This window comes from Rhinoraja longicauda, chromosome 9, assembly GCF_053455715.1.
Source record: "Rhinoraja longicauda isolate Sanriku21f chromosome 9, sRhiLon1.1, whole genome shotgun sequence".
Lineage (NCBI taxonomy): Eukaryota > Metazoa > Chordata > Chondrichthyes > Rajiformes > Arhynchobatidae > Rhinoraja > Rhinoraja longicauda.
The window spans coordinates 63,917,445-63,941,106 of NC_135961.1; the positions used below are offsets into that span (position 1 = coordinate 63,917,445).

Here is a 23,662-nt window from a genome sequence, read left to right on the forward strand (position 1 = left end):
ACTGAACATGTGTGCTGAGTCTAGTTTTATAGCTCAGAGTCCATCTAATTCCACACGTCTAGGTGGAATCTCACTGTTTTATTGCTTTGAGATACAAATTGCTGAGTTTCAATAATGCAGTCGTTATGTACTAAGAATAAATGTCCAATATATTTTGCAAGGAAAGACAAAACTCAGGTATATTTGTAAAAATTTGACTGCTTTATTAGTTTATATAGTCTTATTACTAACTCACTCACATTTAAAAAAAAATACCTTTCACTCTTTTCTTGAAATAGTTTCACGTACCTTTTTACATGTGTTTGATAGTTCTTGCAATAAAATCTTTGTTTTTGCATCTGCCATTTATTCACATAATTTTCTGTGAGATCATTTTATTTTTCCCAATTCTACAGCTGCAGTGTACAATATTCTCGCTACGTGGCACCTGTACTTTATCGTTCTTCCAATTTTGCTTTGATGTTTTTTCTAAAAGGCATTAGGAAGTCATTAAAATCCACCTCGTAAGTGAATCTTGATCGATTGTCCACTCTCTTCTCAATTAGTTTCTCAGTCGTTGGTGGGTTACTCCAAATCTACAAGAAAATGGAAAATTAGTCTTAGACCACATAAAATTCAAATATAACAAACTTACAAATTCCTGTGCAGTGTTGGAAAATAACTGCGGATGCTGGTACAAATGGAAGGTATCACAAAATGCCGGAGTAACTCAGCGGGTCAGGCAGCATCTCAGGAGAGAAGGAATGGGTGACGTTTCGGGTCGAGACCCTTCCTCAGAAAATTCAGACATAATAAACATTCTGCAAAATTCCTATGCAGAATGTTTATTACGAGCATGTCAAAATGCAACAAAAACTCTCCCGATGTTTCAGATGACAGAGGGTGGAGCAGAGGGATCTAGGAGTGCAGGTGCATGGTTCCTTGAAGGTGGAGTCGCAGGTAGATCGGGTGGTCAAAAAGGGTTTTGGCACATTGGCCTTCATCAGTCACAGAATTGAGTGTAGAAGTTGGGAGGTCATGTTGCAGTTGTACAAGACGTTGGTGAGGCCACATTTAGAGTATTGTGTTCAGTTCTGGGCACCATGTATGGGAAAGATGTTGTCATGCTAAAGAGGGTGCAGAGAACATTTACGAGAATGTTGCCAGGACTAGAGGGTATGAGCTATCGGGAGAAGTTGAGTAGGCTGGGACTCTATTCCTTGGAGCGCAGGAGGATGAGGTGTGATCTTATAGAGGTGGACAAAATCATGAGAGGAATAGATCGGGTAGATGCACAGCGTCTCTTGCCCAGACTAGGTGAATCAAGGACCAGAAGACAGGTTTAAGGTAAAGGGGAAAAGATTTAATAGGAATCTGAGAGGTAACTTTTTCACACAAAGGGTGGTGGGTGTATGGAACAAGCTGAAAGAAGAGGTAGTTGAGGCTGGTATCCCAACATTTAAGAAACAGTTTACATGGATAGGACAGGTTTGGAGGGATATGGGCCAAACGCAGGCAGGTGGGACTAGTGTAGCTGGGACATGTTGGCCGGTGTGGGCAAGTTGGACCGAAGGGCCTGTTTCCACACTGTATCACTCTATGACTCTATGACTTACAAATTCCTATGCAGAATAAATTTATTTTGAGCATGTCAAAATTTAAAAAAACTCCACCAATGTTACAGATGAAATAAAAGCCAAAAATGTGTTGCCTGTGACCTGCGGGTGTTTTCTCCGAGTGCTCTGGTTTCCTCCCACCTTCCAAAGACGTAGTTTAATTAGTTTCAGTAATATTGTAAATTGTCCCTAGGCATGTAGGATAGTGCTAGCGTACAGGGACCGCTGGTCGGCACGGACTTGGAGGGCCGAAGGGCCTATTTCCATGCTGTATCTCTTAACTAAACTAAAAAAAATAGTCACTTGGATATGCAGGGAATGGAGGGATATGGACAATAGACAATAGGTGCAGGAGGAGGCCATTCGGCCCTTCGAGCCAGCACCGCCACTCAATATGATCATGGCTGATCATTCTCAATCAGTACCCCGTTCCTGCCTTCTCCCCATACCCCCTGTCTCCGCTATCCTTAAGAGCTCTATCTAGCTCTCTCTTGAATGCATATGGATCACATACAGGCAGAGGAGGGTACTTTGACTTGGCATAGGTTGCAAGTTGGTACAGACATAATGGGGCAAAGAGCCTGTTCCTATCATCATATCATATCATATCACATATATACAGCCGGAAACAGGCCTTTTCGGCCCTCCAAGTCCGTGCCGCCCAGCGATCCCCGCACATTAACACTATCCTACACCCACTAGGGACAATTTTTACATTTACCCAGCCAATTAACCTACATACCTGTACGTCTTTGGAGTGTGGGAGGAAACCGAAGATCTCGGAGAAAACCCACGCAGGTCACGGAGAGAACGTACAAACTCCTTACAGTGCAGCACCCGTAGTCAGGATCGAACCTGAGTCTCCGGCGCTGCATTCGCTGTAAAGCAGCAACTCTACCGCTGCGCTACCGTGTTCCTGTGCCTTGTTCTATGTTTAGTTTAGAGTACTTTAGTTTAGAGATATTGAATCGAGGACATGGGTTCAAGGTGAAGGGGAAAAGATTTAATTGGAATCTGAAGGGTAACTTTTTCACACAAAGGGTGCTGGGTGTATGGAACGAGCTGCCAGAGGAGGTAGCTGAGGCTGGGACTATCCCAACATTTCAGAAACAGTTGGACAGGTACATGGATAGAACAAGTTTGGAGGGATATGGACCAAGCGCAGACAGGTGGGACTAGTGTAGTTGGGACTTGACCCGTGTAGTTGCCCCGTGCGGGCAAGTTGGGCCAAAGGGCCTGTTTAAGAAACAGTTAGACGGGTACATGGAAAGGACAGGTTTGGAAGGATATCCACCGAGTCCACACCGACCAGCGATCCTTGCCCGCCAACTCTAACCAACACTAGGGACAATTTGTACATTTGTACCAAGCCAATTACCAACCTGTACGTCTTTGGAGCGTGGGAGGAAACCAATATCGGAGAAAACCCACGCAGGTCACGGGGAGAACGTACAAACTCCGTACAGACGGCACCCATAGCCAGGATTGAACCTGGGTCTCTGTAAGCGCTGCAAGGCAGCAACGCCACCGTATCGCCCAAAATGGTGCTGAAAATATGTCAACTCTAGTGCACTGCCTCAGTGTAATCTACTCTTCCTCCACCCTTGCACTTGAGTATGATTGAACATGTGTATAGTAAGATTTTTACTGAACTCCATGCAAAACAGGAATTTCACTATCCCTTGGTACATGTAACAATAAAGTAGTGTGAAACTTTTTCACACAGAGGGTGGTGGGCGTATGGAACGAGCTGCTGGAGGAGGTAGTTGAAGCAGGGACTATCCCAACGTTTAACGGGTAATGATAGCGGGTGGCGCCGTGTGACGGCAGCCTCGCTAAAAGTCGGTCTCGTCCTTTTCTTCTTTGTTCTTAAATGTATGTTTTAGTGTATCTTTAGTTTTGTGTTATGTGGGTGAGGGGTGGGGGGGGGTTGGGGGAAACTTTTTAAAATCGCTTTCCTCCAACGGCGATGCAACTTTTCCCGTATCGTATCTCCGTCCGCACTGCGGCCCAACACCGTGGAGCCGTGGCGGCCTCTGGTGGAGACCGACTTCGGGAGCTCCCAACCGCGGGGGCCTGCGGACTTAACATCGTGGGGCTGGCGGTCCCTTTGCTGGGGATCGACTTCGGGAGCTCCAACCGCGGGAGCTTCGACCCCCCCCGACGCGGGAACTTTGATCGCCCCAACTGCGGATGGTTCGACCGCCCCGACCGGGGGGAGGGGGAAAGGCGAGAAGAAGATAGTACGTTATTGCCTGCCATCACAGTGCGCTGTGGTGGATGTTCATGTTAATTTTTATGCAGTTGTGTGCCTTGTTGCTTTTTTGGTGTGACTGTGTGGCAAATCAGATTCTTTGTATATTTTTATATACTTGGCTGATAAATTAATTATAATTACAATCACTGGGTACATGGATAGGACAGGTTTAGAGGGACATGGGTCAACCCAGGCAAGTGGGACTAGTTTAGATGGGCATGTTGGTCAGTGTGGGCACGTTGAGCCGAAGGGCCACAGTAGGTTCATAGGTGATAGGAGCAGAATGAGGCCATTTGGCCCATCAAGTCTACTCCGCCATTCAATCGTGGCTGGTCTATCTTTCCCTGTCAATCCTGCCTTCTCCCCATAACCCCTGACACCCCATATGACTCAATGACCCCAAGCCGTTGCAACAATCGAAGGTTGTTCACCAGCCATGGGGATCTTAATAGTCCTAGTAGTTCTGTTAAAAAAACAACCCACATTTAAACAAATGTCGCACTTACACTTTTTGGTACAAATGTTATGTCCACTCTCTTGGGCGCTCCACTATTTAACAATTCACTTTTCCTTGCTATGCTGTCCCTCACAAATTCCCTGGTTGGTACTCTTGCTGAAGGAGGGGGTATTGATACCTGCATTTGTTAGATAAAAGCGAGTTGAGGGTTAAAGATTAATATTTCTGTTGAGTGGGATTTCAGTTATCATAAAACACCTCATATTGAACAGTTGACCTGTAAATCCACAGAAATAGGCCACATGTTGATCGGAATACTAAAGATCTACAGGTGCATGTATTCACCAGATCGCAGGTCGTTAAAAGGGCTTGCAAACCTTCGCCTGCAGTATTTCACGGAGCACATAATGTAATCAAAGTCTGTGGAAAAATACACTGGGTCTTGCAATTGAAGCGTTCACTATCACTGTGTTGTGAAACATAGAAACATAAAAAATAGGTGCAGGAGGAGGCCATTTGGCCCTTCGAGCCAGCACCGCCGCCATACATTGCGATCATGGCTGATCATCCGCAGAATCGCGGAAACTGGTAGCGATTTCTTAAACATGCAGGAATTGGCAAGTGAATGTGTAAGGCCACTCAGAGATTCCCCACCATTCTATCATGCTTCTGATGCTATTATGTGTTAGAATCACTGGTCGGCGCGGACTCGGTGGGCCAGTGAATTGGCCTCCACTGCCTTCTGTGGCTGAGAATTCCACAGATTCACAACTTTCTGGGTGAAAGAGTTTTTCCTCATCTCAGTCCCAAATGGCCTGCCCCTTGTTCTTAAACTGTGACCCCTGGTTCTGGACTCTTCCAACATGAGGAACATTTTTCCTGCATCTAGCCTGTCCGATCCCTTAAGAATTTTACATGTTACTATAAGATGCCCGCTCATCCTTCTAAATTCCAGTGAATACAAGGCCAGTCGACCCATTCTTTCATCATATGTCAGTCCTGCCAATAGCTATACTCCCAGTTTGCTGCCTGAAACAATTCTTCAAATTAATTTGTTGATCAATCTGTTAGATAGCTCATGCTACTAAGTCTTAGTCCAAAGTCATCAGAGTGTACTTCCTTTGTCAGCATGGGCAAGTTGGGCCGAAGGGCCTCTTTCTATGCTGCTGGACTCTGGGAATAGATCGAGTAGATGCACAGGATGTGTAAGAAAAAAACTGGTTAAAATTGAAGGTAGACACAAAATGCTGGAGTAACTCAGTGGGTCAGGCAGCATCTCTGGAGAGAAGGAATGGGTGACGTTTTGGATCGAAATTAACCAGATCGCCTGCAAATTCAAAGAAATCTCTGCAGTTGGAAAGTCCGCATGACTAGGACAGAAAATGTTTCGGTTAACATCATAAAATGTTTTGGACATTTTTGAAATGTTGAATATTTTTGAAAATGTACATTTTGAACAAATGTACAAAATGTACAAAATGCACAAATGTACAAATGTAAATGGACAAAATGTTAATTTGTACATTTGTGAATATTTTGTACATTTGTACATTTACATTTGTACATTTGTGTAGGAAAATAACTGCAGATGCTGGTACAAATCGAAGGTATCACAAAATGCTAGAGTAACTCAGCGGGTCAGGCAGCATCTCAGGAGAGAAGGAATGGGTGATGTTTTGAGTCGAAACCCTTCTTCAGAATGATGTCAGGGGAGGAGGCGGGACAAAGATAGGATGTAGTTGGAGACAGGAAGACCAGTGGGAGAACTGGGAAGGGGGAGGGGAAAGAGAGGGACAGAGGAACATTTGAAGTTAGAGAAATCAATGTTCATACCACTGGGGTGTAAGCTGCCTGCGAAATATGAGGTGCTGTTCCTCCAATTTGCGGTGAGCCTCACTATGGCACTGGAGGAGGCCCATGACAGAAAGGTCAGACTAGGAGTGGGAGGGGGAGTTGAAGTGCTGAGCCACCGGGAGATCAGGTTGGTTAAGGCGGACTGAGCGAAGGTGTTGGAGGGGAAAGAAAATCACCCCTTCCCCAGGTACTTTCCCCTGCAACCGCAGGAGATGAAACACCTGTCCCTTTACCTCCCCCCTCAACTACATCCAAGGACCCAAATAGTCTTTCCAGGTGAGGCAGAGGTTCACCTGCATCTCCTCCAACCTCATCTATTGCATCCGCTGTTCCAGATGTCAACTTCTCTACATCGGTGAGACCAAACGCAGGCTCGGCGTTCATTTCACTCAACACCTTCGCTCAGTCCGCCTTAACCAACCTGATCTCCCTGTGGCTGAGCACTTCAACTCCCCCTCCCACTCCTAGTCTGACCTTTCTGTCCTCGGCCTCCTCCAGTGCCATAGTGAGTCCCATCGGAAATTGGAGGAACAGCACCTCATATTTCGCTTGGGCAGCTTGCAGCCCAGTGGTATGAACATTGACTTCTCTAACTTCAGATGGTTCCTCTGTCCCTCTCCATCCCCTCCCCCTTCCCAGTTCTCCCACTAGTCTTCCTGTCTCCAACTACATCCTATCTTTGTCCCGCCCCCTCCCCTGACATCAGTCTGAAGAAGGGTCTCGACCCGAAACGTCACCCATTCCTTCTCTCCTGAGATGCTGCCTGACTCGCTGAGTTACTCCAGCATTTTGTGATGACTTACATTTGTACATTTGTGCATTTACAGTTGTAAATGTGTACATTTGCACAAGTTTGAACATTTTTTTGAACAAAATGTTGGGGGATGTACATTATGAACATTTTGAACCTGTTTTGAACATTGAATGTTTTTTAAACATGAAGTGTATTGGTTACCAGCTCGGCAATCGCAGAGGCAGCCCCAGCCGTCGGGGGCCTTGAAGATGCTGCACTCCCCCCTTTTCCTGCTTTTGGTTTTCCTTTTGGTTTCTCTTTCTTCGGAAGACTGTCGATCTTGGCTCTGACCACGTCAATTATCCTGATGTCGGCGTAGGCAATTGCAATGTCCAACGCATTTTGCCCTAATTTTACAAAGAGAAATTAATATGTGTTCGGTATAACGAACATTAGAAACATAGAAAATAGGTGCAGGAGTAGGCCATTCGGCCCTTCGAGCCAGCACCGCCATTCAATGTGATCATGGCTGATCATCCAAAATCAGCACCCCCGTTTCTGCTTTCTCCCTATACCCCCTGACTCCGTTAGCTCAAAGAGCTCTATCTAACTCTCTCTTGAAAACATCCAGTGAATTGGCCTCCACTGCCTTCTGTGGCAGAAAATTCCACAGATTCACAACTCTCTGGGTGAAAAAGTCTTTCCTCATCTCAGTCCTAAATGGCCTACCTCCTATTATTAAACTGTGTGACCCCTGGTTCTGGAACATTGTCGAATGTTCCATCCATAAAGAACAGTTTTGCTTCCTGATTCTGTTTAGTTTTGAGATACAGCGCGGAAACAGGCCCTTCAGCCCACTGAGTCCGCACCGACCAACAATCCCTGCACATTAACACTATCCTACACACACTGGGACATTAAAAAAAAAACATTTATACAAATTTACCAAGCCAATTAACCTACAACCCTGTACTTCTTTGGAGTGTGGGGGTAACCCGGAGCACCCGGAGAAAACCCACGCGGTCACTGGGCAAACGTACAAACTACGTACAGGCAGCAGCTGTAGTCGGGATCGAACCCGGGTCTCTGGCGCTGTAAGGCAGCCATGCTACCGCTGCGCCACTGTGCCGTCCCTAACGTTAATGTTGCGACTGGGCATACAGCAAAAGGTATGACCAAGGTATACTTGGAGAGGAAACACATAAACACCTTATTCCCTTCCATATCTCTGTGTCTCCCTTGCCCCTGACTCTCAGTCTGAAGAAGGGTCTCGACATGAAACATCACCCATTCCTTCTCTCCTGAAATGCCACCCGTCCCGCTGAGTTACACCAGCATGTGTGTGTGTGTGTGTGTGTGCGCGTGCATGTGTATGTGTGTGCGTGTGCGTGTGTGTGTGTGTGTGTGTGTGTGTGCGTGTATGTGTGTGTGTGCGTGCGTGTGTATGTGTGAGTGTGTGAGTGTGTGTGTGTGTGTGTGTGTGTGTGTGTGTGTGTGTGTGTGTGTGTGTGTGTGTGTGTGTGTGTGTGTGTGCGGGCGTGCGTGTGTATGTGTGAGTGTGTGTGTGTGTGTGTGTGTGTGTGTGTGTGTGTATATGTGTGCGTGCGTGTGTGTGTGTGTATATGTGTGTGTGTGTGTGTGTGTGTGTATATGTGTGCGTGCGTGCGTGCGTGTGTGTATATGTGTGTGTGTGTGTGTATATGTGTGTGTGCGTGCGTGCGTGCGTGTATATGTGTGCGTGCGTGTGAGTGCGTGCGTGAGTGCGCGTGTGCGTGTGGGTCTATGACAAGGCAATACCCGCACACATACCTTTCTGGTTCTCCAGTTCAACGTTGGCGCCACGCTCAATCAAGTACTTCACACAATCCACTCTGCAGCTTTCTACGGCCCTCATCAAAGGCGTGGCTCCATTAATGGAGATGGCATTGACTGTTGCCCCGGCCTTCACCAGCAGTTGCACAATATCCAGTTGCCCCGCATGGCAGGCATGGTGAAGGGGCGTCCACATTAAATTATCGTAGGTGTTTACATTAGCGCTAGAAATGCAGAACACATTGTAAGTGCACGTTTTGGTTTGTTTAGTTTAGTTCCGTTTAGAGATACAGCGCGGAAACAGGCCCTTCGGCCCACCGGGTCCGCGCCGACCAGCGATCCCCGCACATTAACACTATCCTACACCCACTAGGGACAATTTACAATTATACCAAGCCAATTAACCTACGAACCTGCACGTCTTTGGAGTGTGGGAGGAAACCTCCGGCCCACCAAGTCCATGCTGACCAACGATCACTCCGTACACTAGCACTGTCCTACACACTACGAGCAATTAACTTACAAACTTGTACGTCTTTAGAAACATAGAAAATAGGTGCAGGAGTAGACCATTCGGTCCTTTGAGCCAGCACCGCCATTCAATATGATCATGGCTGATCATCCAAAATTAGTACCCCGTTCCTAATTATTTCCCATATCCCTTGATTCTGTTAGCCCGTAGATCTTTATCCAACTCTCTCTTGAAAACGTCCAGTGAATTGGCCCCCACTGCCTTCTGTGGCAGAGAATTCCACAGATTCCCGTATGGGTGAAAAAGTTTTTCCTCATCTCAGTTCTAAATGGCTTACCTCCCATTCTTAAACTGTGACCCCTGGTTCTGGACTCCCCCAACATCGGGAACATTGTTCCTGCATCTAGCATGTCCAACCCCTTAATAATCGTATATGTTTCTGTAAGATCCTTTGGAGTGCGGGTGGCAACCAGAACATCCGGAGAAAACCCACGCAGGTCACGGGGAGAACGTACAAACTCCGTACAGACAGCGCCCGTGGTCAGGATCGAACCCGGGACTCTGACGCTGTGAGGCAGCAACTCGACCGCTGTGCCACCGTGCCGCCCAATTTACGGAGGCCAATTAACCTACGAGCACGCACGTCTTTGGAGTGTGGAAGGAAACTGGAGAAACCTCTGATTGTCCCTATTGTGTGTGTAGGATAATGCTAATGTGCCGGTGATCGCTGGTCACTGCAGACTTAATGGGCCGAAGGATCCATTTCCACGCTGTATCTCTAAAACTAAACGAAACTTAAAAGCCTGCACGCATTCACAGTAGAAAAGGGCGAGTGGGAGATATCTATAACATCAAACCAGAAAATAAACTTACTTTGCTCCCACTAGGTATTTGACAAGTGTGTAATGGTGGTGGAGGCAGGTTTGATAGTGGCGTTTACAAGGCTTTTGGATAGACACATGAAAGTGCAGGGAATCGAGGCATATGGATCATGTACTGGTAGATGTTTAGTTTCGTTTATTGTCACGTGTACCGAGGTACAGTGAAAAGCCTCTTTTGCGTGGTATCCAGTCAGCAGAAAGACATTACATGATTACCATCGAGCCATTTACAGTGTATGGATAAATGTTGCTGTCGGAGTAGACATGTATGAGTGTGGAGCGATTGTACTATGTGATTGTAGATCTGCTTCTGTGGCTAGCAAGCAAATAGTTACCGGGTTTGGGCGCCATCTTGGATCATGTTCGGCACAAACATTGTGGGCCAAAGGTAGGGGTGCCAACTATCTCACTCCCAAATAAGGGACAAGGTGACGTCACCGCCCCGCGCCCCACATGACCTCACCTAGCCAGGGCACGCTCCCACTCCACCAATGGCGGCCACCTGGGCCGGGAGGCGGGTTGCTACGCAACCTCCGTTAGGTGACGCCCGGGTCTCCGGACTTACACTGTCCAGACCTACAGTGTCCGGACCTACAGGATCTGGGCGTACAGCATCCGGGCCTACAGCGTCCGGGCCTACAGCGTCCAGGCCTACAGCGTCCGGGCCTACAGCGTCCGGGCCTACAGCGTCCGGGCCTACAGCGTCCGGGCCTACAGCGTCCGGGCCTACAGTGTCTGGGCCTATAGCGTCCAGGCCTACAATTGTGGAAATTGTGGAATTCTCAGCCTCAGAAGGCAGTGGAGGCCAATTCTCTGAATGCATTCAAGAGAGAGCTAGATAGAGCTCTTAAGGATAGCGGAGTCAGGGGGTATGGGGAGAAGGCAGGAACGGGGTACTGATTGAGAATGATCAGCCATGATCACATTGAATGGTGGTGCTAGCTCGTAGGGCCGAATGGCCTCCTCCTGCACCTATTGTCTATTGTCTATACAGCGTCCGGGCCTACAGTGTCCGGGCCTACAGCGTCCGGGCCTACAGCGTCCGGGCCTACAGCGTCCGGGCCTACAGCGCCCCCAGGCCTAATACAGGAATGGGCGGAACCATATGGGACAAACCAATTTAGCCCAAAATACGGGATGTCCGGGCTAATACGGGACTGTTGGCAACCCTAGCCAAAGGGCCCGTTCCTGTGCTGTACTGTTCTACGTCCCATTATCACATGGCAAGAAATAAATAGTCGGTGGTGATCCTACAGTTTGTGCTCGATATGCTCCAAGGACAAGAGACAATAATGCAGCCGGCTGACCGCATCTCTCTCTGGAATATCAGAACGTACGTGGTTTGCAGATGCAAAGATTTTCACTCTTGTATGCAGCAGCTATGTAAAAAATATTCAGACATTTTAAGAAAAAGACGCAAAGCGCTGGAGTGATTCAGCGGGTCAGGCAGCATCCCTGGAGAACCTATCCCTGGAGAACAGGTGACGTTTCGGCTCGGGTCCCCTCTCCGGACAGGTGACTGTGGGATAGGTGAGGTAGAAAGCTGGAAGAGGGGAAGGGCAGGACAAAACGTGGCGGGGAATGGGTAAATAAATACAGGCGCGAGGGAGACACGTACAACAACAGCCAGAAGGTAAACTCACTCAGCTTCCACGAGGTATTTGACCAGCGTATAATTCCCGTCTGAACACGCTGCCATGAGCGGTGTTGTGTAGTATTTGTCCTGCACATTGATTGGCACCCCCTGATAAAAGGCTTTCTTTAAAGATTGCATATCATCGGCTTTTGCCGCGTAGTTAATACTGGTGTACACTTTCTCCGGTTTCTCCAGGTACCAGGCAGAATCGTCCTGGAGCGGATGCTCTGGTGGCTTGTCCCGGGTGAACCGGTTAGTGTCCGTGAAGTTCTTGAAGCGTTCGATCATAAAGTCTGGTGGGCCCCCATCCTCACGTCGAAGCATATACTCATCTGGGACGGTGCAAATGGGAATGGGGATGTTCAGCTTGCCTTTCCTGCCCTTTCTTCCCCTTTTCCCCTTCTTCCTCTTTGGCTCGTACGAGGACATGAGGTAAACCTTCTCGAGGTACTTGGTGCCCTTGAAGAACTCGTTGATGTCAATGATTCCCGTGCGGGCTTTGTCCAGGGCGGTCATTAGCGTGGCCGCCCCCTCTTCCGTCATCGGCGCGTTCCTGGAGGCCAAGACGGTGGAGAAGTCCTCCCTGGTCAGGGTCCCATCCCCCCTGTCCATCGTGGCGAAGGCATTGCGGAGCGTGTGCTCATGATAGAGCACCCAGTCGTAGAGATGGACGAGCCAGGGCGGGCTGGGGTTTTTCACACCGGGCTTGGAATACTTGGTGAGGAGCCGCTCGACCTTGCGGAGCTCCTTGGACACGGGTTTATAGCCGAGTGCTTTGGCAGCCGCCCTTGGAGTCTTTAACAGTAAATTTTTTAACTTGGGGTTGCTCCCTGAAAGGAAAGGCCAAAAGAGGAATTACAAGCTTTGCATTGCATTACCTTCCACAAACATGGGTGGCAGTGTGAACCGTGAGGAAGATGCTATGAGGTTGCAGGGTGACTTGGACAGGTTGTGTGAGTGGGCGGATGCATGGCAGATGCAGTTTAATGTGGATAAGTGTGAGGTTATCCACTTTGGTGGTAAGAATAAGAAGGCAGAGTATTATCTGAGTGGTGTCAAGTTAGGAAAAGGGGATCTGGGTATCCTAGTGCATCAGTCACTGAAAGGAAGCGTGCAGGTACAGCAGGCAGTGAAGAAAGCCAATGGAATGTTGGCCTTCATAACAAGAGGAGTTGAGTATAGGAGCAAAGAGGCCCTTCTGCATTTGTACAGGGCCCTAGTGAGACCGCACCTGGAGTACTGTGTGCAGTTTTGGTCTCCAAATTTGAGGAAGGATATTCTTGCTATTGAGGGCGTGCAGCATAGGTTTATTAGGTTAATTCCCGGAATGGCGGGACTGTCGTATGTTGAAAGACTGGATCGACTAGGCTTGTATACACTGGAATTTAGAAGGATGAGAGGAGATCTTATCGAAACGTATAAGATTATTAAGGGGTTGGACACGTTAGAGGCAGGAAACATGTTTCCAATGTTGGGGGAGTCCAGAACAAGGGGCCTCAGTTTAAGAATAAGGGGTAGGCCATTTAGAACTGCGATGAGGAAAAACCTTTTCAGTCAGAGAGTTGTAAATCTGTGGAATTCTCTGCCTCAGAAGGCAGTGGAGGCCAGTTCTCTGAATGCATTCAAGAGAGAGCTAGATAGAGCTCTTAAGGATAGCGGAGTCAGGGGGTATGGGGAGAAGGCAGGGATGGGGTACTGATTGAGAATGATCAGCCATGATCACATTGAATGGCGGTGCTGGCTCGAAGGGCTGAATGGCCTCCACCTGCACCTATTGTCTATTGTCTAACATTGCCCCAATTTTCCCTTTTTTTCCAAATTAACATGCAGATACCCTGTACACTAAGGCTATCCTAGACACACACGAGGGACGATTTACAATTTTTACTGAAGCCAATTGACCTACAAACTTTCCAGCCAGCAGTGCCTCCTCCTGCACCTATCTTCCGTGCTGGTTTAAATCGAAGACAGACACAAAATGCTGGAGTAACTCAGCGGGACGGGCAGCTTCAGTGTTCTTCCTCTATACGCTCCGAAGATAGGTTATTCTTCAGTCTGAAGAAGGGTCTCGACCCGAAACGTCACCCATTCCTTCTCTCCAGAGATGCTGCCTGTCCCGCTGAGTTACTCCAGCATTCTGTGTCTACCCGCCATAATAATATTGAGGAACAATAAGCTCAGAGTTGAGAGAGTTGCAGCATCGAAACAGGCCCTTCCACCCAGCGTGGAAACAGGCCCTTCGGCCCATTGAGTCCTTCACCAACCAGCGATGAATGAATGAACGAATTAATGCCTTTATTTGTCATTGAAAGCACTGCATACAACAAAATTATTATTGCCGCTCCATTGGTGCATAATATACTAACATAAAAGCACAGGACACCATTTTAAAACATTATTATTTAACTAGGGCTTAAGATAAATAAATAATTAAGATCCCCCTACACTCACGCTATCCTACACACACGAGGGACAATTTACAATTTTTACCGAAGCCAATTAACCTACAAACCTGCACGCCTTTGGAGTGTGGGAGGAAACCGGAGCACCCGGAGAAAAACCACGCAGTCACCGAGAGAACGTACGAACTCCGTACAGACAGCGCCCGTGGTCAGGATTGAACCGGGATCCCTGGCACTGTAAGGCAGCAACTCTACCGCTGCGCCACTGTGTCGCCCATGAAAGTTTGGAGCCTAGATCTTTTACCATTGTGGGGTTTTGCTATTGAGGGCGTGCAGCGTAGGTTTACTAGGTTAATTCCCGGAATGGTGGGACTATCATATGTTGAAAGACTGGAACGACTAGGCTTGTATCCACTGGAATTTAGAAGGATGAGAGGAGATCTTATCGAAACGTATAAGATTATTAAGGGGTTGGACACGTTAGAGGCAGGAAACATGTTCCCAACTTTGGGGGAGTCCAGAACAAGGGGCCACAGTTTAAGAATAAGGGGTAGGCCATTTTGAACTGAGATGAGGAAAACCTTTTTCAGTCAGAGAGTTGTGAATCTGTGGAATTCTCTGCCTCAGAAGGCAGTGGAGGCCAATTCTCTGAATGCATTCAAGAGAGAGCTAGATAGAGCTCTTAAGGATAGAGGAGTCAGGGGGTATGGGGAGAAGGCAGGAACGGGGTACTGATTGAGAATGATCAGCCATGATCACATTGAATGGCGGTGCTGGCTCGAAGGGCCGAATGGCCTCCTCCTGCACCTATTGTCTATTGTCTATTGTGTTACCACGGTGGAGCAGCGGTAGAGTTGCTTCCTTAAAGCACCAGAGACCCGGGTTCGATCCTGACTACGGGTGCTGCCTGTACGGAGTTTGTACGTTCTCCCCGTGACCCGCGTGGGTTTTCCTCAGGTGCTCCGATTTCCTCCCCCGCTCTCCAAAGAGGTAGAGGTTTGTAGGTTGATTGGCTTGGTTTAAATGTAAATTGTCCACGGTGTGCGTGGAATGGTTTTCGCGTGCGGGGACCGCTGGCCGGTGGGCCGAAGGGCCTGTTTCCGCGCTGGATCTCTAAACTAAACTAAACACTAACTGTAAACAGGTGTATTTTGGATGCGGCACTGAGTGGCTAGGATGCCCTTGTCGACTTCGTACCCATACCTCGTTGTGCCAAGAATTTGGCACAGTCAGCAAATCCTCCTAGTGCCGCGAGATGAAGTGCAGTGTTTCCATCCATGTTGATCACATCGATTTCACAGTTGTAAGCGACCAAGGCTCGAAGGACCTAGAAGAGGTGAACACATCAGCAAACAGTTCGGTTTTATTTGGATAGGTTAATTGGCGTCGGTAAAAAATTGTAAATTGTCCCTCGTGCGTGCAGGGTAGCGTTAGTGTGCGGGGATCGCTGGTCGGGGAAGGATTCAATGGGCCGAAGGGCCTGTTTCCACGCTGGGTGGAAGGGCCTGTTTCGATGGAACCAATGTCCTAGGGGGAGTGTTTGCTAGTGCTGTCGGGGAGGATTTAAACTAATGTGGCAGGGGGATGGGAGCAGGAGCAGAGAGACAGAGGGGTGTAAAATGAGGGTAGAAGCAATAGGTAGCAAGTTGAAAAGTAAAAGTGGTAGGCAGACAAATCCAGGGCAAAAATCAAAAAGGGCCACTTTTCAACATAATTGTATAAGGGGTAAGAGAGTTGTAAAAACAAGCCTGAAGGCTTTGTGTCTCAATGCAAGGAGTATACGTAATAAGGTGGATGAATTAAATGTGGAGATAGTTATTAATGATTACGATATAGTTGGGATTACGGAGACATGGCTCCAGGGTGACCAAGGCTGGGAGCTCAACATCCAGGGATATTCTATATTCAGGCGGGATAGACAGAAAGGAAAAGGAGGTAGGGTAGCGTTACTGGTTAGAGAGGAGATTAAAGCAGTGGAAAGGAAGGACATTAGCTTGGAGGAAGTGGAATCGATATGGGTAGAGCTACGAAACACTAAGGGGCAGAAAACGCTAGTGGGAGTTGTGTACAGGCCACCTAACAGCAGTAGTGAGGTTGGGGATGGCATCAAGCAGGAAATTAGAAATGCATGCACTAAAGGTGCAGCAGCTATAATGGGTGACTTCAATCTACATATAGATTGGGTGAACCAAACTGGCAGGGGTGCTGAGGAAGAGGATTTCTTGGAATGTTTGAGAGATGGTTTTCTAAACCAACATGTCGAGGAACCAACGAGAGAACAGGCCATTCTAGACTGGGTATTAAGTAATGAGGAAGGGTTAGTTAGCAGTCTTGTTGTGCGAGGCCCCTTGGGCAAGAGTGATCATAATAGACAATAGACAATAGACAATAGACAATAGGTGCAGGAGTAGGCCATTCAGCCCTTCGAGCCAGCACCGCCATTCAATGCGATCATGGCTGATCACTATCAATCAGTACCCCGTTCCTGCCTTCTCCCCATACCCCCTCACTCCGCTATCCTTAAGAGCTCTATCCAGCTCTCTCTTGAAAGCATCCAACGAACTGGCCTCCACTGCCTTCTGAGGCAGATAATTCCACACCTTCACCACCCTCTGACTGAAAAAGTTCTTCCTCATCTCCGTTCTAAATGGCCTACCCCTTATTCTCAAACTGTGGCCCCTTGTTCTGGACTCCCCCAACATTGGGAACATGTTATCTGCCTCTAATGTGTCCAATCCCCTAATTATCTTATATGTTTCAATAAGATCCCCCCTCATCCTTCTAAATTCCAGTGTATACAAGCCCAATCGCTCCAGCCTTTCAACATACGACAGTCCCGCCATTCCGGGAATTAATCTAGTGAACCTACGCTGCACGCCCTCCATAGCAAGAATATCCTTCCTCAAATTTGGAGACCAAAACTGCACACAGTACTCCAGGTGCGGTCTCACCAGGGCCCGGTACAACTGTAGAAGGACCTCTTTGCTCCTATACTCAACTCCTCTTGTTACGAAGGCCAACATTCCATTGGCTTTCTTCACTGGTATGGTAGAGTTCTTCATTAGGATGGAGAGTGACAAAGTCGATACAGAAACAAGTGTTCTGAACTTAAAGAAAGGTAACTTTGAGGGTATGAGACGTGAATTGTCCAAGATAGACTGGCGATTGATGCTGAAAGGGTTGACGGTGGACATGCAATGGAAGGCATTTAAAGGTCGCATGGATGAACTACAACAAGTGTTCATCCCAGTTTGGTAAAAGAACAAACCAGGAAAAGTAGTGCATCCGTGGCTAACAAGGGAAATCAAGGATAGTATTAAAACAAAAGATGAAGCATACAGATTAGCCAGAAAAAGTAGCATACCAGAGGACTGGGAGAAATTCAGAGTCCAGCAGAGGAGGACAAAGGGCTTAATTAGGAAAGGGAAAATAGATTATGAGGGAAAACTGGCAAGGAACATAAAAACAGACTGCAAAAGCTTTTATAGATATGTCAAGAGAAAAAGATTAGTTAAGGCAAATGTAGGTCCCTTGCAGTCGGAAACAGGTGAATTGATCATAGGGAACAAGGAGATGGCAGACCAATTGAACAAATACTTTGGTTCTGTCTTCACTAAGGAAGACAAAAACCGTCTGCCGGAAATAGCGGGGGACCGGGGGTCTAATGAGATGGAGGAACTGAGGGAAATCCAGGTTAGTCGGGAAGTGGTGTTAGATAAATTAAATGGATTAAAGGCAGATAAATCCCCAGGGCCAGATAGGCTGCATCCCAGAGTGCTTAAGGAAGTAGCCTCAGAAATAGTGGATGCATTAGTGATAATTTTTCAAAACTCTTTAGATTCTGGAGTAGTTCCTGAGGATTGGAGGGTAGCTAATGTAACCCAACTTTTTAAAAAGTAAGGGAGAGAGAAAACGGGGAATTATAGACCAGTTAGCCTAACATCGGTAGTGGGGAAAATGCTAGAGTCAGTTATTAAAGATGTGATAGCATCACATTTGGAAAGTGGTGAAATCATCGGACAAAGTCAGCATGGATTTACCAAAGGCAAATCATGTCTGACGAATCTTATAGAATTTTTCGAGGATGTAACTAGTAGAGTGGATAAGGGAGAACCAGTCGATGTGTTATATCTGGACTTTCAGAAGGCCTTCGACAAGGTCCCACATAGGAGATTGGTGTACAAACTTAAAGCACACGGTATTGAAGGTTCAGTTTTGAGGTGGATAGAAAATTGGTTGGCGGACAGGAAGCAAAGAGTAAGAATAAACGGGTCCTTTTCGGAATGGCAGGCAGTGACTAGTGGGGTACCGCAAGGCTCAGTGCTGGGACCCCAGTTATTTACAGTATATATTAATGATTTGGACGAGGGAATTGAATGCAACATCTCTAAGTTTGCGGATGACACGAAGCTGGGTGGCAGTGTTAGCTGCGAGGAGGATGCTAGGAGGCTGCAGAGTGACTTGGATAGATTAGGCGAGTGGGCAAATGCATGGCAGATGCAATATAATGTGGATAAATGTGAGGTTATCCACTTTGGCGGCAAGAACAGGAAAGCAGAGTATTACCTGAATGGTGACCGATTGGGAGAAGGGGAGATGCAACGTGACCTGGGTGTCATGGTGCACCAGTCATTGAAAGCAAGCATGCAGGTGCAGCAGGCAGTGAAGAAAGCGAATGGTATGTTGGCATTCATAGCAAGAGGATTTGAGTTTAGGAGCAGGGAGGTTCTGCTGCAGTTGTACAGGGCCTTGGTGAGACCGCACCTGGAGTATTGTGTGCAGTTTTGGTCTCCTAACCTGAGGAAAGACGTTCTTGCCTTAGAGGGAGTACAGAGAAGGTTCACCAGATTAATCCCTGGGATGGCGGGACTTGCATATGAGGAAAGACTGGATAGACTGGGCTTGTACTCGCTGGAATTTAGAAGACTGAGGGGGGATCTTATAGAAACATATAAAATTCTTAAGGGGTTGGAGAGGCTAGATGCGGGAAGATTGTTCCCGATGTTGGGGGAGTCCAGAACCAGGGGTCACAGCTTAAGGATAAGGGGGAAGTCTTTTAGGACCGAGATGAGAAAACATTTCTTCACACAGAGAGTGGTGAGTCTGTGGAATTCTCTGCCACAGAAGGTAGTTGAGGCCAGTTCATTGGCTATATTTAAGAGGGGGTTAGATGTGGCCCTTTTTGCTAAAGGGATCAGGGGGTATGGAGAGAGGGCAGGTACAGGCTACTGAGCTGGATGATCAGCCATGATCATATTGAATGGCGGTGCAGGCTCGAAGGGCCGAATGGCCTACTCCTGCACCTATTTTCTATGTTTCTATGATGCTGCAACTCTCTTAACTCTAAACTTATTGTTCCTCAATATTATTATGGCGGGCGGGCACAAAATGCTGGAGTAACTCAGCAGGTCAGGCAGCACCTCTGGAGAGAAGCAGTGGGTGACGTTTTGGGTCGAGACCCTTCTTCAGACTGAAGAATAACCTGTCTACGGAGCATAAAGAGGAAGAAGACTGAAGACTGAAGACAGGTCCAGACCTGAAACCCGACCTGTATCCATGTTCTCCAGCCGTGCTGCCTGACCCACCAGGTCCATGCTAACCATCTTAACACAAACTCTACCTCAATCTCGAAGATGGACACAAAGTGCTGGTGTAACTCAAAACGGGGCAGGCAGCATCTCTGGAGAAAAAGAATAGATGATGTTTCACATTGCAACCCTTCTTCAGACTGGTCACCTATTATTTTTCTCCAGAGACGCTGAGTTACTCCAGCACTTTGTGTCTACCTTCGGCAAAAGCAATGTACATTTTCTGCTCTTTGAGGCAATAAGTGACACTGACTGGACACGAATTTCGAAGCGAAACTAAGTTATCACATATTTGGGCTGGCACGGTGGCACGGTGGTAGAGTTTCTGCCTCACGGTGCCAGAGACCCGGGTTCCATCCTGACTACGGGTGCTGTCGATATTTGCTATAAACCAGCGCCTGCAGTTCGTTACAGGGTCGAGACCCTTCTTCAGACTGAACTCAGCAGGACAATAGACAATAGACAATAGACAATAGACAATAGGTGCAGGAGGAGGCCATTCAGCCCTTCGAGCCAGCACCGCCATTCAATGCGATCATGGCTGATCACTCTCAATCAGTACCCCGTTCCTGCCTTCTCCCCATACCCCCTCACTCCGCTATCCTTAAGAGCTCTATCCAGCTCTCTCTTGAAAGCATCCAACGAACTGGCCTCCACTGCCTTCTGAGGCAGAGAATTCCACACCTTCACCACCCTCTGACTGAAAAAGTTCTTCCTCATCTCCGTTCTAAATGGCCTACCCCTTATTCTTAAACTGTGGCCCCTTGTTCTGGACTCCCCCAACATTGAGAACATGTTTCCTCCCTCTAATGTGTCCAATCCCCTAATTATCTTATATGTTTCAATAAGATCCCCCCTCATCCTTCTAAATTCCAGTGTATACAAGCCCAATCGCTCCAGCCTTTCAACATACGACAGTCCCGCCATTCCGGGAATTAACCTAGTGAACCTGCGCTGCACGCCCTCCATAGCAAGAATATCCTTCCTCAAATTAGGAGACCAAAACTGCACACAGTACTCCAGGTGCGGTCTCACCAGGGCCCGGTACAACTGTAGAAGGACCTCTTTGCTCCTATACTCAACTCCTCTTGTTACGAAGGCCAACATTCCATTGGCTTTCTTCACTGCCTGCTGTACCTGCATGCTTCCTTTCATTGACTGATGCACTAGGACACCCAGATCTCATTGAACTCCCCCTCCTCCTAACTTGACACCATTCAGATAATAATCTGCCTTTCTATTCTTACTTCCAAAGTGAATAACCTCACACTTATCTACATTAAACTGCATCTGCCATGTATCCGCCCACTCACACAACCTGTCCAAGTCACCCTGCAGCCTTATTGCATCTTCCTCACAATTCACACTACCCCCCAACTTAGTATCATCTGCAAATTTGCTAATGGTACTTTTAATCCCTTCGTCTAAGTCATTAATGTATATCGTAAATAGCTGGGGTCCCAGCACCGAACCTTGCGGCACCCCACTGGTCACTGCCTGCCATTCCGAAAGGGACCCATTTATCCCCACTCTTTGCTTTCTGTCTGTCAACCAATTTTCTATCCATGTCAGTACCCTACCCCCAATACCATGTGCCCTAATTTTGCCCACTAATCTCCTATGTGGGACCTTGTCGAAGGCTTTCTGAAAGTCGAGGTACACCACATCCACTGACTCTCCCTTGTCAATTTTCCTAGTTACATCCTCAAAAAATTCCAGTAGATTTGTCAAGCATGATTTCCCCTTCGTCTTTTTCGGTCTGAAGAAGGGTCTCGACCCGAAACATCGCCCATTCCTTCTCTCCTGAGATGCTGCCTGACCTGCTGAGTTACTCCAGCATTTTGTGAATAAATACCTTCAATTTGTACCAGCATCTGCAGTTATTTTCTTGCAACTTCAACTCCTTGGATTCTCCAACACATTCTTTGGTACAACTTTAAAATAGCATGCATTTAAGGGTTGCTTTGAAGTTTAGAAGAAAGCACATGCTCAAGGGGAAAAAAACTTTCCATTTTATAATTTTAGAGTGGCGCCGAGAGAAATTAAAAAAAAAACCCCAATTCATTCAATGATCAAACCTCATAGTTCAGTTTAGGGATACAGCACAGAAACAGGCCCTTCAGCCCACCGAGTCCACGCCTATCCCTGTACCTATCCTACACACACTACGGACAATTTACATTAATACCAAGCCAATTAACCTCCAAACCTGCACGTCTTTGGAGTGTGGGAGGAAACCGAAGATCTCGGAGGAAAAACCCACGAAGGTCACAAACTCCGTACAGACAAGCACCGGTGGTCAGGATCGAACCCGTGTCTCTGCTCTGCTGTGAGGCAGCGGCGCTACCGCCACCCCACCGCGCCGAGGCAGCATGAGGTGTAGACGGAGACAATGGAAGTCGCACAGAACCATCTAAACATTTCCTACCCATGTAACCCGTCCAAATGTCTTTTGAATGCGATTACCGTACCTGCCTCAATAGGGCGGCGCGGTGGCGCAGCGGTAGAGTTGCTGCCTTACAGCGAATGCAGCGCCAGAGACTCAGGTTCGATCCTGACTACGGGTGCTGTCTGTACGGAGTTTGTACGTTCTCCCCGTGACCTGCGTGGGTTTTCTCCGAGTCCTTCGGTTTCCTCCCACACTCCAAAGACGTACGGGTTTGTAGGTTAATTGACTGGGTGAATGTAAAAATTGTCCCTAGTGTGTGTAGGATAGTGTTAATGTGTGGGGATCGCTGGGCGGCGCGGACTCGGTGGGCCGAAGGGCCTGTATCAGCGCTGTATCTCTAATTTTAAAAGAAACCTCCTCCTGCACCTATTGTCTATTGTCTATTGTCAGACTCCGACTGCGGAGTATGTACATTCTCCCCGTGACCGCGTGGGTTTTCTCCGGGCGCTCCGGTTTCCTCCCACACTCCAAAGACGTGCAGGTTTGTAGGTTAATTGGCTTGGTATAAATGTAAGTTGTCCCTAGTATGTGTAGGTTGTTGTTAATATGCTGGGATCGCCGGTCGGCGCGGACTCGGTGGGCCGAAGGGCCTGTTTCCGCACTGTATCTCTAATTCTAAAAAAAACCTCCTCTGGCAGCTCACGCCATCTACCTACTACCCTCAGAGTGCCCCTCAGGTTCATATTAAATCTTTCCCCTCTGACAAGGTTCCACATGGTAGGCTGCTCTGGAAGGTTAGATCGCATGGGATCCAAGGAGAGATAGCTGAATGGACAGCAAATTGGCTCCATGGAAGGAAGCAGAGGGTGATGGTGGAAGGTTGCTTCTCGGACTAGAGGCCTGTGACTAGTGGTGTGCCTCAGGGCTCGGTGCTGGGCCCGTTACTGTTTGTCATCTACATCAATGATTTGGATGAGAACATACAGGACAGGATGAGCAAGTTTGCAGATGACACAAAAGTGATAATCATAAGTCTTTTGAAAGCCCCGTACCTCGAAGGATCCTGTTCGGGCGGCGAAATGGGCCGCGTTAAACCGATCAATTTGCAGCAAATTGACCTCGCAGCCTTTCTCCAGGATCGCCTCGACAACATCCTCGGCACCTTCTCTGGAAGCTTCCATCAGAGCGGTGTGACCTGTGGCCTGATGAAACGCAGCACGACAACAACAACAACAGTAAAAAAAAAGAGCGGTCGGCCGCCGAGAACAAAGACGCAAACGGCCGCGTGATCGGGGGGGGGGGGTGGAGGGGGGGAAGATCGGAGACCGACCGGAGGAGGAGAGTCGAGGAGGAGGGAGGGAGGGAGCCACAGCAGGGATGTACGCGAGGAGCGGGTCGGTCAGAGAGGGTCAGGGTCAGCATCTTCACGGAACGCTGCACTTGAGTTAGAAACAGAGAAAAATAGGTGCAGGACGAGGCCATTCGGCCCTTCGAGCCAGCACCGCCATTCAATGTGATCATGGCTGATCATTCTCAATCAGTACCCCGTTCCTTCCTTCTCCCCATACCCCCTGAATCCGCTATCC

The 23,662-nt window shown here is 47.9% G+C and overlaps 1 protein-coding gene across 1 annotated transcript in view; it reads right to left on the reverse strand.

The window, feature by feature from the left end:
* Nucleotides 1–204: 204 nt before the first annotated feature.
* ankef1a (ankyrin repeat and EF-hand domain containing 1a) overlaps nucleotides 205–23,662 on the reverse strand; it is a 46,765-nt gene continuing 23,307 nt past the window's right edge. Inside the window, exons 4-10 of the mRNA XM_078405938.1 lie at nucleotides 23,129–23,278; nucleotides 15,303–15,426; nucleotides 11,705–12,527; nucleotides 8,706–8,932; nucleotides 7,119–7,303; nucleotides 4,359–4,487; nucleotides 205–575 (exon numbers count right to left, since the gene is read on the reverse strand). Of these exons, the coding sequence (XP_078262064.1) occupies nucleotides 435–575; nucleotides 4,359–4,487; nucleotides 7,119–7,303; nucleotides 8,706–8,932; nucleotides 11,705–12,527; nucleotides 15,303–15,426; nucleotides 23,129–23,278 (1,779 nt within the window). The 3' untranslated portion in view covers nucleotides 205–434. The remainder of the gene's footprint in view (nucleotides 576–4,358; nucleotides 4,488–7,118; nucleotides 7,304–8,705; nucleotides 8,933–11,704; nucleotides 12,528–15,302; nucleotides 15,427–23,128; nucleotides 23,279–23,662) is intronic.